We start from the raw sequence: 18,328 nt of genomic DNA on the forward strand, positions 1-18,328 counted from the left end.
CCCTTCTCTTTCTTCTGCACTGCCCTGTCTGGGACAGGGAGTTGGTTGGGCCTATAGCTCAGTGGGTTTCTAGTGGTACAAGGAGATGTAAAATGACAAATGAATAATTTGTGTTCCTCTTCAGAGCTCACAGGCAGCCCAGAGCCTTGTCTCAGGAAGTGGGTACCATCGTAATGGGCAGAAACACCAAGAACCTGAGAAAATTAGAGGTTATGCTCAGAAAAGAATGCAGAACAACCCTGAGCTCCATAGGTCCTTTTGGCTTCTCACCTCCATGAGGCAAGTCTAAGGCTCTAATCCGATACAACCTAGCTCTAAGTCTTTATGTTCTCCCATCTTTTGGTATCAAAACTGAAATCTTCTCGACTTCTCCCTGCTTACCTAGACTTCATCTTCCTTGACAGGCCTCTCTGAAATATTCTCGCCATCCTTGTGCCCCTCTCTGATCTGTACTCCCCTCCTGTCACACAAAGCCCTGTTAATTTGGCCTCATAAGCTGTAGGGAACCCATTTCTCTGCAAACATCACAGCTACAGTTATTAGGAAGCCCTACCCCAGCCCGCGTAGCTCTGGGGCTTGGAGAGCTGAGGACAAGGTGGTAGGGTGAGGGCCTTGACATCAAATCCTACAGTACATATTCCAGTAGCTGAGGTCCCATGACTTTGGGAGAGGATGCAGAAAGAGGCCCCAGGGAAGGAGCAGAGGCTAAGAAGGAACTGAGGATAAGGGTACCGATCTTTCACAAACAAAACTACATGCTTGACTCCAATTCTGGAACTTTTATTCTCCTGGAAACAATCTTCTGAGTTGGTGATTCTTAAGGGAAAAAAAATGTATGCTTAGTTCTGTCGAAGCACACGTGAGTATTTGTGCACAGCATCCACAAAGGCCCCTACATGTTCTGGGTCCATGTCAGGGTAAAGTCCATGACCCAAGTTGGCAATGTAGCGCTGTGGCCCAAAGTCATCCAGCATCTGCTGCACCAGCCTCCTGATCTCCTCCTGGGAACCAACAGGGCACTGGCTACAGGGAGGGCCAGCAAGCCTCTGTCCTCCCTGTACATAATAGTGACACACATATATCTATCTGGGCATGATTCTACTCAGTGTTATTCATTCAGTCATTGCCTAGGATGGGCCATGCACTAAGGGAACACAAATAAACAACAATAAAAAGAAATTTCTACCTTCCTAGAGTTCATATGATGTATATGGGGTAGAAGGGAGAGAAAGACATAAAAACACAGTAATACAAGCAATGGGCATGTACAGAGACAAACTTACAGACATATTTAGGGACCCTGATTTTACCTCAGGTGCATACAGGGCACAGGGGTCCAGGTTACCCTGCAAGGTCACATTCTTCCCCACACGTTCCCTAGAAGCAGAGTTGGTGCTATGTTCTTATGACTGCACATATGGCAACTGCACCCCTCCACCTCACCCTCTATTACTTACCGGGCTTTCTCTGGGGCTACTTTCCAGTCAAGCCCAACCACCTCATAGCCAGCCTGAGCCAACTCCTCCAGAGCAAAATGCCCATCCTTAGCAAAGACAATCTGGGAGAAAGAAAGGGCAGTTTCTGAAGCTACAGAGGGCCTTGCTATGCCCATTAGCCTATCTCAGCTGTACTTCTGTTGCCCTCCAGTGGTCACTTCATTCCATGCAGGACTTACCCTGAAAGTTCCAGTCCACATCTTCACACCCCATTCTTACCATGGGCACTGGTGCCAGGCCTGCCTCCTGCAGCCTGGCCTTCACTCGCTTGGCCACCTCACGGATGTAGGGCAGTGCAAACTTATTGAAGAGCTCTGGGCCAAGATGCCCGGCATGAGACTCAAAGAGCTGCAATGCCTACAGTTAGGGGGCAGTGAAGAAAAATACATAACACACAGGAAATATCTCACAGCCCACACACAGTATGTGCCTCAGTTTTCCCAGTGTGACTTCAATCCCTGATACTGCCTAAACCTATAAACCCAATCCCAGTAAAAAGTTTTGTCTTTTCCTCCAGATCCCAGGGCTAGCTTTGGTCTTTGAACACATGAAGCATTAAGCCCCCTTGCCAATGTCAGGGTGGACTCAGCTGTTCCAGCCATACCATTGCAAGCCAAGCTTCTTTCATGCCTGGTGTTAAGATACCTACCCTCTCAGGCATCAGGAAGTATATTTCTGATCTTTCTAGACTAAACCCCACTCCTGAATCTCCCTGAGGACTCACCTGGGCACCAGCAGCTACTTGTCCCACCAGATATGGTACCAGAGCATCAGTGAGGATACGAAGCAGCTGGTGACTGGCCTTCGGTCTCTGGTAAAGCCAGTACTTGGCCTTAGCCATAGTGCTTGAGCTGCCACCCTCAATCATGTATGTCATCAGAGTCCACTGCAAAAGGATACAAAGAGAATGTCACAGGTGTAAAAGTCTGGCTCTTCCTTCCCTTGTCTACACCAGACCTGCCAGAGTGATTTTCCCATGCCCAAACACCTGCCCTGTTATAAATTACCGGGGCACCGGCAAAGCCAATCAGTGGCACACGTCCCGCCAGCCGTTGTCGAGTGAGGGTGATGGCCTGAAATACGTAGGCCAGCTTAGAGGCCACTGCTACTGGATCCCGGAGACGCTCCAAATCCTGCTCGTCTCTTAATGGCTCTGGGAAGCTGGGACCTTTTCCAGGTACCATGGTCACCTCCATGCCCAAGGCCTGGAGGGGGAGAAAACATGTATGCTCCCAACCTGTAACCCCATGCCAGGAAAGAGGAAAAGGAAAATAAAGCTCAGCCGAACTCGATCTTTTTCAGCCTAAGTTTTTTCCTCTGTCCAGTGAAGATAAGTGTCCAGTTTGAACTTTGTCCACTCCCCTTTTCATCCATTCTAGAATCAGGTTGGAGCTGGTACCTGAGGTACAACAAGGATGTCGGAGAAGATGATAGCAGCATCCAAAGGGAAGCGACGCAGTGGCTATAGGGAATAGAAGACAGGTTGCTAGGTGGTGAGCAGAGGGCATAAATCCCTCCCCCTTTTGTAGACTGCTCACCTGCAGAGTCAGTTCACAGCAGGCCTCTGGGGATCGACAGGTGCTGAAAAAGTCCTGGGCAGCCCGAGTTTCCCTAAACTCTAGACAGAATAGGGAAGGCAGGGTTCAGCCTTGAGAAACCTCTAGAGCCCTCCTTTTGCCCTTCAGAGTTTTACCTAGACTCCCAGGCCCTGACCCTGACCTGGTAAGTAGCGGCCTGCCTGCCGCATGCACCAAACCGGAGTGTAGTCTGTATCTTCTCCCCAGGCTGCTCGCAGGAATGTGTCATTCTTTAGCTCTGGAAAGTCCTGGGGTCTGGAGATGGGGGTTGGGGGTTGGTGTCAATAAGCTAGGCTGAAGGTTGGGGAAGGCTCGGGTTCTTAAGGCGGATTCCGTCCAGCACCGTTATCTGCATTCTCCAGACTAGCTCCCAAACCATGGCTCCCGGCCCATTCTGTCTCCTCTCTGCCTATCAGGTGGTGCACAAGACTAGAAGGGCCCACGCTGGGGCCTCTACCCTACACATAGTCCCAGCTTCCCCAAGATCAAAGCCACTGGAAGGGCTTGAGGAGGGAGGGAGAAAAGCCCAGAAAGGATAGTTTGAGTCTGGACCAGAAAATCACAAGTACAGGGAAGTGTAAGTGGGCTGATTCCGGGTCTGCGGACTGGTCAAGGAGGGATCAGAGTTGACAGTCCTGAAACAGGCGTCCTAGTTGAGGATTAGAAAGTCCTGGGGGCACCCACCCCCTAAATGAAGGTCTGGCTGAGGAGCGCAGTCCAGCTAGGCGGACCCTGGGATGGTCTCAGAAATTCATGACGGGAGGATTTTCGGGATTCCGGACTCTGGGGTCTGGGGAAGGGCGTATAGGGACACGTCCCTCAACTTAAAGACGGGTCAGGAGCTCTCTGACCACACCGCGCCTGATGCAGAAAACTCACCCGAATCCGTCCGCCTCCATGACAAAAACTCTAACTGCAAGCTAGTTCTACTTTAACCTGAATTTAAGCCTGCCCCTCCCCAAGCTCCGCCCCTTCCTGAGCTGAGCCAAGGCGGTGGCCATGTTGGAAGTCACATGATCAGCCTGTAGGTTTGGCTGCCCCGCAGCCAAGGCTGCCGCTGGTAGGATTCTCTTTCTACTTCACTTTACCGTAAAGACTAGTGTAGAGACGCAGCAACAAACGAGCCCCCAAAAGAAAGTCTCTGTAAACTACATCCTAACCGAGGCTTGAAGAACTTGCCCTCTGATGGCCTGGCTTAACCTAAATCCCACTGTCCACGATTCTAACAATCTTATGCCTGGTCCAGCCAGGCAAAAAGTGGATTACGGAACCGACATGTACAGAAAAATGAAAGTATTAAATATTTATATTACCTACCAAGAGCCTTTAATACATGTGAAAGTTAGAGAATGAACAAAATAATCCCTTCCTTTAAGCAACTACAGACTGATGGGGGAAAAAGAGATATCAGCAATCACAATAATAAATGTTTTAAGAGGGAATGTTTTAAGAGGAAAAAACTAGAAGAAGCTAGCAAGGGCTCCTTTCCTGATTGGGGGAAGCAGTGAGGGTGTTCCAAACAAAGGGAACAGCAAGTGTAAAAAGACAAAAAAGGCAAAAGAGCAAATGGCTATTATGAAAACCAGGAGCTCAATCTGGTAGAATTAAAGAGGTTGGAGATGTCTAGAGTTCAGGTTACAGCAGGCCCTCTTAACGTGCATTTGTTCACTATATTCTGTAGTAGTGCGATAGCACACAAATAGCTTGGAGAAAAGGAAAGAGAAGCACCATATTCCCAATTTTCTAGGGAGAAAAAAAATGGAAAACTGTCAAAATTACATAGGATCATTTATCACTTATTTATTGATAACTTCAGTTGTTTGAGAACTGTATCAAACAAAGTTTCCACCCATGTCCATCACAGCTGACTAGATAAACAAAATGTTGCATATACATACAATAGAACATTATTCAGCCATAAAGAGTTTAAATTCTGATGCATGCTATAACGTTATAACATCATACTGAGTGAAATAAGACAGAGATAAAGACAATATTGTACCTATGGTTCTACCTATGTGAAATATCTAGAATAGGCAAATTCATAGAGGCAGAAAGTAAATTAGAATTTAGCAATGGCTGGAAGAGGAGGCAATAAGGAGTTAATTGCTTAAAGGGAACATAGTTTCTGTTTGGGATAATGAAAAAGTTTTGAAAATAGATTATTGTGCACTTAAAAAGGATTAAAATGGCAACTTTTGTTATGTACATTTTTACCACTATTTTAATTAATGTACCATATCATAAACCATTATACACTTTAAAGGAATGGATTGAATGGTATGCGAATCATATTTCAATAAAGCTTTTTTAAATGAGGAAGAGGAAACAGTTTCCTTTTCCTCCATGGTTATACTTCACCAACAGCCCCTGTCCATCTTTTTTGCCTCCTCCCTATCCATCTAGGCTTATCCTTTCATTTGGTTCAGAATTACTGGGAGAAACTAGATGATGATCACCAGTATCCTGGGATTTGGAGTAACAACCAGGATCAAGCCTGAGAGTCTCAAGACTCTTGTCAGTAGCAGGGCTGGAGAGGAGGAGGTTATTCTCCCAAACATTTTAGTCAGACTGTCCCTATGATAGGGAACCAGAGAGGATGTCCAGAAGCTGCCTGCCCATCTGGGCTTCTAATATGCCTTTTCTTGGTTTTGAGGCCCAGTGCCATTATTGCCTTGGCCTTCAAATAAGACCTTGCTTTGTGTCTTTCATTCTCCTTAGCCTTTACTCACTCTATCATAGTGTACATTTCATGCTTTTCAGCAGTGAAGTTTTCTGAACACAGTATTCAGAGCTATGTACATAAACCTAAAGCACGAGTGATATGTATAGGTTTCATGAACTGATTGTCATAACAAGTGCATTTTATAATTCAAATGATGTAGATTTACAATCTCTATGTTGTACCAATTTATTTATAAATGTGATTGTTTTAAAAGGTCTTTGTTCGTTTTTTTCCTATTTAGATAAATGATTTTCTGTTCACCTTTAAAAAAAAAAAAGGTTCTTCTGGCTGTTCTATGACTTGTTGCAAGGAGACAAAACAGGAGGCCAGAGGACCAGAAAAATGATAGCTGCAATGATCCAGGCTAGATTGGATGGTGGTTTGAATAAGGGTGGTAGCAGTGGGGATAAAATGGTAGTAGAAATGGGGAGAGTGAAGGGGAGATTGATCAGGTAGAAACTACAGGACTTAGGTCTTGTGGCTGAGTGGGAGGCACAGAGCTAGGTAAAATATGATTGAGGATTCGAATACAGAGGGCACTACAGCTGAGGTGAACTTAGTCCAGAACATACGGCGAAGGCTGGCCGAAGGAGGGGCACTGCTTAGTGGGAAGCTCAGACCGCCTTCGCGGCCGCTGCTCTAGGAGCCGGTCGCCGCAGGGCTTCCTTCTGCCGTTTCGCTATGGCGGGCCCGGGCCCCGGCGCGGCGCTCGAGACCCCACGGCAGCTGCTGGGCCGAATACGCTTCCTGGCGGAGGCAGCGCAGAGCCTTCGTGCCGGGCGGCCGCTGCCGGCGGCGCTGGCTTTCGTGCCCCGTGAGGTGCTCTACAAGCTTTACAAAGACCCGGCGGGACCGTCGCGGGTACTGCTGCCGGTGTGGGAGGCGGAGGGCCTGGGGCTGCGCGTGGGAGATGCGGGCCCGGCCCCCGGTACCGGCTCCGGACCCCTCCGAGCTGCCCGCAACAGCATCGAGCTCCGGCGCGGCTCTTGCGTGCGCACCACCGGCGAGGAGCTGTGCAACGGCCATGGGCTCTGGGTGAAGCTGACCAAGGTGCGCCCTGGCTTGCCCGGAACCCCGCAAAATCTCCCCGGGGCCTGGGAAGCCCCCTGGCTGTTCCCCTCCCCTCCCTATATTGAGCTGGCTTTGCGTCCAGTGCCCTTTGCCTTGGGCTGGGCAGGGCGGGCCGCTGGAAATGGCAGTTCCCTGACGCCTGCCCCCATCTGACGCATCCCGGCAGGAGCAACTGGCAGAGCACCTGGGAGACTGCGGGCTGGACGAAGGCTGGTTGCTGGTGTGCCGCCCAGCGGAAGGCGGCGCCCGCCTCGTACCCATCGACACTCCGGACCACCTCCAGCGACAGCAGCAGCTCTTCGGCGTGGACTACCGCCCGCTGCTCAGGTTTTGCGCTTGGAGGGGCGGAGCTATCAGTTGGCAGGGCCCCCAAGAGTTGGAAAGTTGTCTGGCACCGCCCATTAGGTAGGATAATGAGAGGGCAGGTTGCTAAGAGCAGTAAGGGGCGAACCCGAAGGTGTTGGGGTGGAGCTTCTGGTGGCACAGTTTGGAGGAGCTAGAGCTCTAGATAAGATTATATAGGCTTGAGGAGGGGATTGTCCTGCGCCCTCTGATGTCGCCACATCCGCCCCGACCCACCCTCACTGTCTGCCCACAGATGGGAACAGGTGGTGGACCTGACATACTCACACCGTCTCGGATCGAGGCCTCAGCCAGCCACGGCATACGCAGAAGCTGTGCAAAGGCTACTGTGAGTGAGCTGGGGTAGGATGGGTGGGAAGGGGCTCCACGTCTGGTCCTGACCTAATTAGGGACTTGGGATTGCTTAGCTATGTGCCTCCGACGTGGACCTACGAGTGCGACGAGGACCTGATCCACTTCTTATACGACCACCTGGGCAAGGAGGATGAGAACCTGGGTAGTGTGAAGCAGTATGTGGAGAGCATAGACGTTTCCTCCTATACGGTGGGTGCTGGGACTCCTCCCACCCCAAGCAAGAGGTAGTCACATTTTCCTAGATCCAGAACCCTCATCTCTAGAAGAGGGCTAAATCCGAATCCCCATAGGCCAGACTCGGTCTAGCCCCCCTACTTGGAAATCCTATAGAAGCCCCTAGACAATTCCACCCCTACCAGCTGCTCATTTAACCCAGATCCACTGCGTTTTCTCTCTTGTCCTTCCTGACCCAAGGAATACTCCCAGTGCAGGGAGTGGGGGTAAACACTTATTCCACCTCTCTGCCCTTCCCCAGGAGGAGTTCAATGTGTCCTGCCTGACGGACAGCAATGCAGACACCTACTGGGAGAGTGATGGGTCCCAGTGCCAACACTGGGTGCGGCTTACCATGAAAAAGGGCACCATTGTCAAGTGAGTGTGGTCTGAATAGGACAGGGTGGGTGAGCCTTGTGCCTGGGAGTGTCCATAGACCCATCTGCATACTGTCGTCCCCCCCCAGGAAGCTGCTACTCACAGTTGACACCACAGATGACAACTTTATGCCTAAGCGAGTTGTTGTCTATGGAGGCGAAGGGGACAACCTGAAGAAGCTGAGTGACGTGAGCATTGACGAGTGAGCAAGATGGCCTGGGTGGGAGGTGGTACATAATCCAAGCAGTGGGGTCTGACCCAGCATTGAAGATTGGGTAAGACCCCAGCAATCCCTGAAGGCAAGGGGTATCTAAAGTGCCTTACATCTGTCTCCTCAGGACCCTGATCGGGGATGTCTGTGTCCTAGAAGACATGACTGTCCACCTCCCAATCATTGAGATTCGTATCGTCGAGTGTCGAGGTAGGGCTTAAGGCTATAAGGAGGGAATTGGAACTCCAGTGTGTAGATGGGGGCTAGCTGACAGTAAGTGTGGAAGTGTGGAGAGAAGAGGATGGGCTTGGAGTTGAAATGAAGGTGATAGCTGAACTAAGTCCAGGATTTGATGCTTTGAGGCCTGAGCCAGGTGGAAGGTACTGAGTTATAGACCTGCCTTAAAGCCATGGAGATGGTTAGGCTCACCTGAAAGAGGAACTGAGTTGGGACCCTCAGGCATTCCACCAATTATAGTAGTGGACAAAAGGACCAACAGAGAATACAATAATTAGAAATAGGTGGCCCTGGACAGTTGGCTCAGTGGTAGATTGTTGACTCCACTTTTGGAAGCCCTGGATTCGATTCCCAGTCAGAGCACACAGGAGAAGTGACCATCTGCTTCTCCTCCCCTCCCCCATCCCCCTCTTTTCTCTCTCTCTCTCTCTCTCTCTCTCTCTCTCTCTTTCTCCCTCCCGCAGCCATGGCTTTTTTGATTTGAGCACATTACCCTGGGAGCTGAGGATGGCTCCATGTAGCCTCCGCCTCAGGCGCTAAAAATAGCTTGGTTGCAAGCATGGGCCCAGATGGGCAGAGCATCAGCCCCAGATGGGGGTCACCAGTAGATCCCAGTCGGGGCACATGCGGAAGTCTGTCTCTCTATCTCCCCTCCTCTCTTTAAAAAAAAAAAAAGGTAAGTAGAAAGGGATCTTAATGATACCAAGGAGGCAGTGGGCACAGTAAGTGAAAATGTTCTGACTCCTCACAGATGACGGGATTGATGTGCGTCTTCGAGGGGTCAAGATCAAGTCATCTAGACAACGGGAACTAGGGTTGAATGCAGACCTGTTCCAGCCCACCAGCCTGGTGCGATATCCACGCCTGGAAGGCACTGACCCTGAAGTACTATACCGCAGGGCTGTTCTCCTACAGAGGTAGCTGTGGTCCTGGGCCTGCCAGGCTCTTCCCTTCCCCCTATCCTGAGCCTTTTGTGTCTATGTGGAGGAGGCCCCCAAGGTCTTACACTGCATGTAAGCTGTTTTACTACAAGAGTCAGAGCAGCCCCTGGGTGCTGGCTGCTTCTATACCTGTGTGTTGGGGATTAAGGGGGGAGCTTACATTCATGCCCAAATCTTTAGCTTTAGTACCCTGTACCTACCCACCCTAGATTCATAAAGATCCTAGACAGCGTCCTGCACCACCTGGTACCTGCCTGGGACCACACGCTTGGCACTTTCAGTGAGATTAAGGTGAGCCTGGCCCATCTAGTGCTAGTCTTGGCAGTGGGCTCCTCCTTTCTGCTAATATGATCATTCACTCTTCAGCAGAGTTCTTAAAACCTACTTTAGGCCTGGACCTTTGCTAGGCTCTGGGTATATAGGAAGAAAGCCATGTGCAAATAGTCAAAATTTAGTCTTTGGGGACTATTTCCAAGATAGTGTGTAAAATACACAGGAGCTGGGGGAAAAGAGGAGACAGCATAGGTAGGACAGTTTGCATAAAAGGTGCATACTGGTAGTCACTAGCAATTCTAGATGATGATGTGATTATAGAGGCAGTGGGCAGGAAGCAGACCCTGGTAGCAGAGGGCACTGCAGGCCAAGCTATGGAGAAGGGACTTTGCCCCAGGTCACTGGACCCATTGGAAGAGTTTTCTTTTCTTTTACAGAGACAGAGAGACAGTCAGAGAGAAGGATGGACAGGGATAGAGAGATGAGAAGCATCAATCATTAGTTTTTTGTTGCGCATTGCGACACCTTAGTTGTTCATTGATTGCTTTCTCATATGTGCCTTGACCGTGGGCCTTCAGCAGACCGAGTAACCCCTTGCTCAAGCCAGTGGACCTTGGGTCCAAACTGGTGAGCTTTGCTCAAACCAGATGAGCCAACGCTCAAGCTGGCGACCTCGAGGTCTTGAACCTGGGTCCTCTGCATCCCAGTCCGACGCTCTATCCACTGTGCCGTCAGGCCCCATTGGGAGAGTTTTAAGTAAGGTAATGACAAAGTTGGATTCTTCTGTTTTAGAAAGCTCCCCCTGGTGGCTGGACTAAGGGAAGGACTGGAAGCAAGGACAGAGATGAATAGGCTTAGACTGGAACAGTAGAATTGGGTCCAGGAAATAGAGAAAGGTTGTAGGGCCTGGACAGAGGTTGACTGCCTGCCGGTCCTGCTCTGGCCACCTTTTATCACCAGCAAGTGAAGCAGTTCCTGCTGCTGTCACACCAGCGGCCAGGCCTGGTGAGCCAGTGCCTGCGTGATTCAGAGAGCAGCAAGCCCAGTTTCATGCCACGCCTGTATATCAACCGACGCCTTGCCATGGAACACCGTGCCTGTCCCTTAAGGGACCCTGCCTGCAAGAACGCTGTCTTCACCCAGGTCTGAACTACCTGGGGTGTACTGAGGGAGGGTTGGTAAGGGGCTTAAGGGGCTGGGCCAAGAGGAACTTGAGCAAGGTCTTTGGGCAAGAATGGGACCAGGTCTTGACACAGAATTTCTCCTACAACTCCCTCCTCTTTCCCCTGCCCCAGGTTTATGAAGGCCTCAAGCCCTCTGACAAGTATGAAAAGCCTCTGGACTACAGGTATGGCATGAGGGTAAGGGGCTTAGAGCAGACATGTACACATATACACTCAGGCACACTGCCTTTGGAACCCCTGATCATTACCCTTCTGTACCCCTACACCTGGCTGTTGTCTGAGCTGGTGAATCATTTCAAGTCCTGGTCCAGCATGACAGATCTCCTCCCCTATTTACAGGTGGCCCATGCGCTATGACCAGTGGTGGGAGTGTAAATTCATTGCAGAAGGCATTATTGACCAAGGTAAGGCCCTGAGGGAGGATGATAAGTGTCCTGCCCTAGTTAAGAGTGGTAGAGGCTTCTGGGGTCACCAGCTAACCAAGTTAAGGGACCTGCTTTTATTACCCCATTATGGGGGCTGGAGCTCTTGAATGCCCCAGCTGAGGGGATCTGTCTGTCATTTCAGGGGGTGGTTTTCGGGATAGCCTGGCAGACATGTCAGAAGAGCTGTGTCCTAGCTCGGCGGACACCCCTGTGCCTCTGCCCTTCTTTGTACGCACAGCCAATCAGGTAATCTCCCACTCCTACCTCCCAAGTTGTTTCTGCTGTTCTGTCTCTGCAAACCTCCCCAGTACCAGGCTGAGCTAGCAAGGAGGCAGAAGAGTGTCTGAGTTGCCCTGGGTAACCTCTGGACAGACAGGGAAGGGGGAGGAGCCATTATACATTCAGAGGGATCCTTCAGGGCCTCCAGTGGAAGGTGTTCAGGAAACTCTTTGGAGAATCTCAGGCAACAGTGTAGGTCCATCCTATCCCATGCTGACAACTCTGTCTGGGGGGGCAGGGCAATGGCACAGGTGAAGCCCGGGACATGTATGTGCCCAACCCCTCCTGCCGAGACTTTGCCAAGTACGAGTGGATTGGACAGCTGATGGGGGCTGCCCTTCGGGGTAAGGAGTTCCTGGTGAGTGACCCAATCTGCAGCGCGTCAGATCATCCTGGCCCCTGGAAGGAAGAAGGGCCAGCCAAATCTGGGTAGTTTAGGATGAGAAGAGATTAGTGAATATTTGTCCCATAGGTCCTGGCTCTGCCTGGTTTTGTGTGGAAGCAGCTGTCTGGTGAGGAGGTGAGCTGGAGCAAGGACTTCCCAGCTGTGGACTCTGTGCTGGTGAGTAGAGCTTGGAGCTAGTGTTTGCTCTGCCCAGCCCCCAAAGGTTGCTGTTCCCCGGGGCTGTTCTGAACCTTCTCCTACCACACACATGCTCCCTCTCCAATTCCATCTACTCTCATGCTTTCAACTACTATCTATATTCTGGTGACTCCTAAATCTTTACCTCCAACCCCAGCCTCTCTCTGAAGCCTGGGGCCGTATAGGCATCTGCGCTGTGGTGGCACACTACAGCACACTGCAACTCAGTCTACTGTCCTCTGGAGCTCTGCCTCAGAATGGCACTGCCACACACCCCTTCCCCTGCCAGGACCCTCAGGCCGCTCATTCTTCACTCCTCCTCCCTCACCTCTCAAATTTTGTTACATCTCCTGGAATCTGTTCACTTTTCCCATCTCACTATTTTCCCTGGTACAGGCCACCCTCCTTTCTGACCCAGCCACTAACTACAAAAGCTATAACCCTACCTAACCTGTCTGATCTTCAGCAGCCAGAGTAATTCATTTCACACTCCTCATTTAAACCTTTCAAAGCCTCTGCCCTGGGGTTAGGATAAAATGCAGAATCCAGAAAGGCCTTACATAATCCAGGTATATGTGGCCACTTGGTTCACATTCAGGTTCCAGCCAACCAGATTTCTTAGATCCTTTTCCAATATTCTCTCTCCTGACTTCCTTGTGGTCTAGCCAACTCCTAGCCATCATTTGGGTTTCTGCATAGATGCCATTTCCTCCAGGACACTTTCCCTGGGCTGCAAGCCTGATTTCATGTTGTCTTGCTGCTTTCACAGCCCTTGTACTGACCCCCTTACTTCCCTCATGACTGCATGGGGACTTCCTTGCCTGGATGTCTACCCTGCTTGCTTGTGAGCATCTCGAGGAAAAACAGGACTTTCCACATTAGAAGCTGATCTTCCTGCCTCTCTTCAACCCCTAGGTGAAGCTCCTGGAAGTGATGGAAGGAATGGACAAGGAGACATTTGAGTTCAAATTTGGGAAGGAGCTAACATTCACCACTGTACTGAGTGACCAGCAGGTGGTGGAGCTGATCCCCGGGGGTGCAGGCATCGTGGTGGGATATGAGGATCGTTCCCATTTTATCCAACTGGTGCAGAAGGCACGACTAGAGGAGAGCAAGGAGCAGGTACTGCCCGGAGGCCGGCAGAACAGAGAATTTTGGACAGCCCCTAATAACCAGAGCCCAGCCTGATAGGCCACCAGTACCCAATCTGACTTCCACCATCCCTCTGCCCCACATTCCTGCCTATCAGTGGAGGACACAGTTACCCCAATGCTGAGCAAAGCCCATGACCCCCATTAACTCCCCAAATGGAAGCCATGTGGCCCCATCACACACTGAGCTGGGAGTTAGGCCCTCTTCCCCAGGGAGGTCTTTTCCCTCCTCCCCAGGTGGCAGCGATGCAGACAGGTCTGCTGAAGGTGGTGCCACAGGCTGTGCTGGACTTGCTGACCTGGCAAGAGTTGGAGAAGAAGGTGTGCGGGGACCCAGAGGTCACTGTAGATGCTCTGCGAAAGCTCAGTGAGTGGGGGGCAGGGCAGTAGCAGGGCAGGGCTTAAAGGCTGTGTTTGTCAGGATATAAGAATAAATTCTGGCCTTGTCACCACCAGCCCGGTTTGAGGACTTCGAGCCATCTGACACACGGGTGCAGTATTTCTGGGAGGCACTGAACAACTTCACCAATGGTCAGTGGTAGAGGACAGAGTAATACCTGGGTTCGACTCCACTTATGGGATATCGAGCCAGGCTGGAAGTGTGGGCACTCATTTCCCTCTCCATCCAGAGGACCGGAGCCGCTTCCTGCGCTTTGTCACCGGCCGTAGCCGTCTGCCTGCACGGATCTACATATACCCGGACAAGCTGGGGTAAGTGGGGAGGGGAAGTCCAAAGGGGGTCTGAAGGGGTGATGGCCAGCCTTCTGCCCAGCTCCCTACACATACATGTCAGACCCATGCCCTGTGTTTCTACAATTCTTTCTGATCTGTGGCCTCTCCACGCCTTCAGCTGCGAGACCACAGATGCACTGCCTGAGTCTTCCACCTGCTCCAGCACCCTCTTCCTACCTCACTATGCCAGGTGAGTTTCCTAGGTTTGAGACCAGAGAATGGGGAGCGAGTGAAAGGTGACATCCTAAGGTGGATGAAGCGCTGAAGTGTACTTACTAACTGGAGCCCCATCGCTCCTGGTGGTGATGGGGGGCATCTACACCTGGCACTAACCAACTCCCTGTCTCCCCCACTTGCAGCGCCAAAGTGTGCGAAGAGAAGCTCCGCTATGCAGCTTACAACTGCGTGGCTATCGACACCGACATGAGCCCTTGGGAGGAGTGAGTTGGCGGCAGGGGCAGCTGCAGGCCGGCAGTGTCCCAGTCAGCCTTGCTAGGGCAAGACGCCTCACCTAGACCAGCTGGGCTCTGCGCTCTTGCTCTGGATGTGAGCTGATGCACTCAGAAAAAGCCAGCGTGCACCGCCCTCTGTGTGGCTGGAGTGGGGGTGGTGAGTTGACATTGGTGGCCTGGCCCCACAGATGCACAGGCCCTACTGTGCTCAGGCTTGCTTCAGTTATTCAGCCTTTGTAAGAGGGAACCTTCTACAAGCGCAGCATAAGCTGCCAGGCCTGAGTTACTTGAAGGAGGCCTTCTAGCTCCCTACCCGTGATGGACTTTGCTTCAATTTTTGGCTCCTCCTTTTCTTCTCCTGTTTTTCTCTGACTTCAGCCTGGACTCAAAACTAAAAACTATGGAGGGTGGTGGAGCCTCCTCCCCAAACAAGGTATCAGGCATGGGCAGGGAATGATGGTCTTCCCCCTTACTTACTTGCCCCAAGAATGAGGCAACAAGCGAGCACCCATCCTCATATACTGGTCTTTTCCTCTTCTCCCTCCATACCCGAGCTGTGAGCTCTCTCCTTCCTCCAACCCAGTGTCAATTAATGAAGTGCCACTACGCTCCCTGGCTTAGAACCTACATCACTCAGCATCCATCCTGACTGCCACTACTGCCTCACATTAATTACTTTGCATCACAGCCAGCCTGACTCCCCATCTGCTGCCTTGCTCCCAAAATTTTGCACAAGATAAGGCCACTTATGTCCTCTCTAAAATCTTCAATAGCTTCTCCTCTTTACCCAATTCTAAAATGAAGCCTAGACTTTAAACCTACTTCTAAGCCTTATGCACATCCCTGCCCCGCCTCTCTCACCCTTAAAGGCCTCCATGACACTCCATCAAAGAATGTCTTGCACATGGGGAAGTTGAATAAATGGGTGAATTCATTCTTTTAGGATGTGTTTTATTTGGCTCCTGAGGGACGTTAGAAAGGCTTTTCCAGGACTTGAGGATTGTGCCAGGAGCCAAGGAGATATGTGCCAGGTGGGAGTGGTGGGCTTCTTAGTAGCAAACATTAATCTGGAGCTGAGCAGAGAAATAAGGACCCCATTATTCAGAAGGGAAAAAAATAAGCTAGCCTGGCATCCTCTGTGATAGGTGTGGTGATGTGGAGGATGGGAGTCCTGAAGTCACGTGCCAGAGAGGGGAGGATGTGCCGCGGGTTGCTTCCACCACTTCCCCATGCCATCCTCTAGGATGTTCCCTGACGCTGCTCACGCTGGAAACTTCCAGTAGTGGTGCTGAGTCCCTCACCCAGAGGCCTATCTCCCCGTTAGTCTGAGTCGTACACCCCAGGTGAGCCTCCCCTCCCACCCAGCTCTGTTCTTCCCAACAAGCTTCTGCCCCATTTCCCGCACATCCAAGGCGTGCCTTCCTCTTTCTAGGAAAGACCTGGCTAGCGCCATCCTGCAGGAGGCAGTTCATTTCTGTGTCTGTTACCGGCAGGATGCGTCTTGGGTCCCCTCTTTTAACAACTTGGACTCGCATTATTTTGTAACCTGCTTTTCATTTAATCATTCATTCATTCATTCAGTGAATGCATCAAGCATGTATGTTGGGCACCATATTGGGTGCAATGGATCAAATGGTGGCTAAACAGATAATTTTTGCCCTCTTGGGATTTAAACTAATGGGAGAAACATATAGTAAACAAATAACATATAAACATTTAATAATGTGTGTAAGAGCTCCAAAGGAGACATGAAACTATCAGAGGACAGAACAGGATGATTCTAACCAGTCTGGCTGTCACTGGAATGCTAAATCCTGAGAGAACAACTGGGCACAAAGGCCAGCTGAGAAGCATGTTAAGTCCCATGTTACTGGAATGTAACAAAAAGAGAAGACTCCAGTTTTATCCATTTTGCAATGAGGAGCCAAGAGGGCATCAAGCAAGGGAAAGACATGATGAGATTCAAGTTCAGCAGCTGTGTAGAGAATAAGTTGAGAGGGAGACACTGGACACGCATAGTCCAAGCAGGATATGATGGTCACTGAAACCATTTTAATCATTATTTTTATTGACTGCATTGTGTTACATTGTAAGGAATTTTCATATTGTTTATTCATTTAAAACCCTCTACATTGAAGTTGTTTACAAGTTTTCGATATTGAAAACTACAAATGTTAACAATAAACATTCTCATGCATACATCCTTGTATACCTACTTGATTTCCTTAGAATAACTTCATAAAATCACTTTATCAAACTGCCAAATTGCAAAATTGTGTCTGTTTCTTAAACTCTTAACAGCTTTGGGTATGAACACTTAAAAATATTTTTTGTTGCCTGACCTGTGGTGGCACAGTGGATTAAACGTCACCTGGAACGCTGAGGTCGCTGGTTTCAAACCCTGGGCTTGCCCAGTTAAGGCACATATGGGACTTGATGCTTCCTGCTCCTCCCCCCTTTCTCTCTCTCTCTGTCTCTCTCTAAAATGAATAAAGTCTTAAAAATATATTTTTTTTTAAAAAATTTTTGTTAATGTGTAGAAAAAATGGTATAATTGTTATTGCTTTGATTATTTACTATATTGAGAATTGCGGTTTTTTAAAGATTTTATTTATTGATTTTACAGAGAGGAGTGGGTAAGGGAGCGAGAAGTATCAACTCTTAGTTGCTTCACTTCAGTTGTTCATTTATGGTTGCTTGTCATATGTCTTGACCCGGCAAGCCCAGGGTTTCAATCCGATGACCTCAGTGTTCCAGGCCAACAATCTGTGCCACCACAGGCCAGGTGTTGTTTTTCTTTATAAACTGCTCTTTATATATTTTTGTTCATTTTTCTATAACTTTGATTGTACTTTTCTTATTGCTTTATAACAATCTTTGCTAATAGTACTAAAATAATAAGTGCATAGTACTAACATAATAAGTACTAAAATAAGGCACTGTGCTAAGTGCTATACATTTATCTTCTGAACAACTCTATGAAGTAAGTAGTAGTATTATGCCCATTTCTAGATGAGAAACCTAGAGCAAAGATGAAATAAGTAACTTGCCCTAGGTCACATGAGTAGTAATTGATGAAGCTAGAAATTGGATGGTGCCTGACCAGGCGGTGGCACAGTGGATAGAGCATCAGACTGGGATGCGGAGGACCCAGGTTCGAGACCCCGAGGTCACCAGCTTGAGTGCGGGGTTTGAGCAAAAGCTCACCAGCTTGGACCCAAGGTCACTGGCTTGAGCAAGGAGTTACTTGGTCTGCTGAAGGCCCCCGGTCAAAGCACATATGAGAAAGCAATCAGTGAACAACTAAGGTGTTGCAAAGCGCAACGAAAAACTAATGATTGATGCTTCTCATCTCTCTGTTCTTGTCTGTCTGTCCCTGTCTATCCCTCTCTCTGACTCTGTCTCTGAAAAAAATAAAATAATTAATTAATTAATTAATTTGAAAAATAGAAATTGGATGGTGGTCTGCCAGCTCCAAAATCTGCTGATGTGGTAGCTAAGGTGCTTTTAATCTCTATGTTAACCCCTTTGTTGTGGCAGGTGTTGTAAATGTTTATCCAGTCTGTTCTTTTCCATCTAATTTCATAAATAGTCCTTCCTTATGTACAAAAAAAATTTTTTTTGGCCATCAATTTTTTTTTTTTTTTTTTTTTTTTTGGCCATCAATTCTTCATTGCAGCTCC

At 49.4% G+C, this 18,328-nt stretch overlaps 2 protein-coding genes across 3 annotated transcripts; one reads left to right on the forward strand and one right to left on the reverse strand.

Annotated features, from left to right (window-relative positions):
* Positions 1–759: 759 nt before the first annotated feature.
* UROD (uroporphyrinogen decarboxylase) lies at positions 760–4,049 on the reverse strand. 2 transcript variants are annotated; one of them, XM_066265031.1, is made up of 10 exons: positions 3,953–4,049; positions 3,216–3,328; positions 3,035–3,114; positions 2,896–2,958; positions 2,504–2,701; positions 2,221–2,382; positions 1,716–1,853; positions 1,458–1,558; positions 1,311–1,377; positions 760–1,001 (listed from the first exon to the last, which is right to left on the reverse strand). In XM_066265031.1, exons 1-10 carry the CDS (start codon positions 3,970–3,972, stop codon positions 840–842), a joined length of 1,104 nt encoding a protein of 367 aa, XP_066121128.1. In that variant the 5' UTR covers positions 3,973–4,049; the 3' UTR covers positions 760–839. The 2 variants fall into 2 exon arrangements, with proteins under 2 accessions (XP_066121128.1, XP_066121129.1); XM_066265032.1 differs by lacking the exon at positions 2,896–2,958.
* A 2,351-nt stretch (positions 4,050–6,400) lies between these two features.
* On the forward strand, positions 6,401–16,846 carry HECTD3 (HECT domain E3 ubiquitin protein ligase 3). The gene is made up of 21 exons (XM_066269357.1): positions 6,401–6,848; positions 7,036–7,196; positions 7,468–7,560; positions 7,640–7,775; positions 8,062–8,177; positions 8,266–8,379; positions 8,516–8,598; positions 9,377–9,542; positions 9,776–9,857; positions 10,800–10,982; positions 11,135–11,187; positions 11,363–11,427; positions 11,591–11,694; positions 11,966–12,085; positions 12,200–12,289; positions 13,226–13,432; positions 13,699–13,828; positions 13,918–13,992; positions 14,091–14,172; positions 14,312–14,383; positions 14,553–16,846. Exons 1-21 carry the CDS (start codon positions 6,480–6,482, stop codon positions 14,635–14,637), a joined length of 2,586 nt encoding a protein of 861 aa, XP_066125454.1. The 5' UTR covers positions 6,401–6,479; the 3' UTR covers positions 14,638–16,846.
* Positions 16,847–18,328: the final 1,482 nt, after the last annotated feature.

The sequence above is a fragment of the Saccopteryx bilineata genome, chromosome 3 (genome assembly GCF_036850765.1).
Source record: "Saccopteryx bilineata isolate mSacBil1 chromosome 3, mSacBil1_pri_phased_curated, whole genome shotgun sequence".
NCBI classification, from domain to species: Eukaryota; Metazoa; Chordata; class Mammalia; order Chiroptera; family Emballonuridae; genus Saccopteryx; species Saccopteryx bilineata.

Coding starts and splice junctions, on each gene's coding strand:
- UROD (XM_066265031.1), bottom strand. CDS start 3,972: ATGGAGGCGGACGGATTCGG. Junction 3,115..3,215: donor GGCAGGCCGCTACTTACCAG/GTCAGGGTCAGG, acceptor TATTCTGTCTAG/AGTTTAGGGAAACTCGGGCT. Junction 2,383..2,503: donor TTGGCTTTGCCGGTGCCCCG/GTAATTTATAAC, acceptor ATCCTTTTGCAG/TGGACTCTGATGACATACAT.
- HECTD3 (XM_066269357.1), top strand. CDS start 6,480: ATGGCGGGCCCGGGCCCCGGCGCGGCGCTCGAGACCCCACGGCAGCTG. Junction 7,197..7,467: donor GACTACCGCCCGCTGCTCAG/GTTTTGCGCTTG, acceptor GTCTGCCCACAG/ATGGGAACAGGTGGTGGACC. Junction 13,433..13,698: donor TAGAGGAGAGCAAGGAGCAG/GTACTGCCCGGA, acceptor CCTCCTCCCCAG/GTGGCAGCGATGCAGACAGG.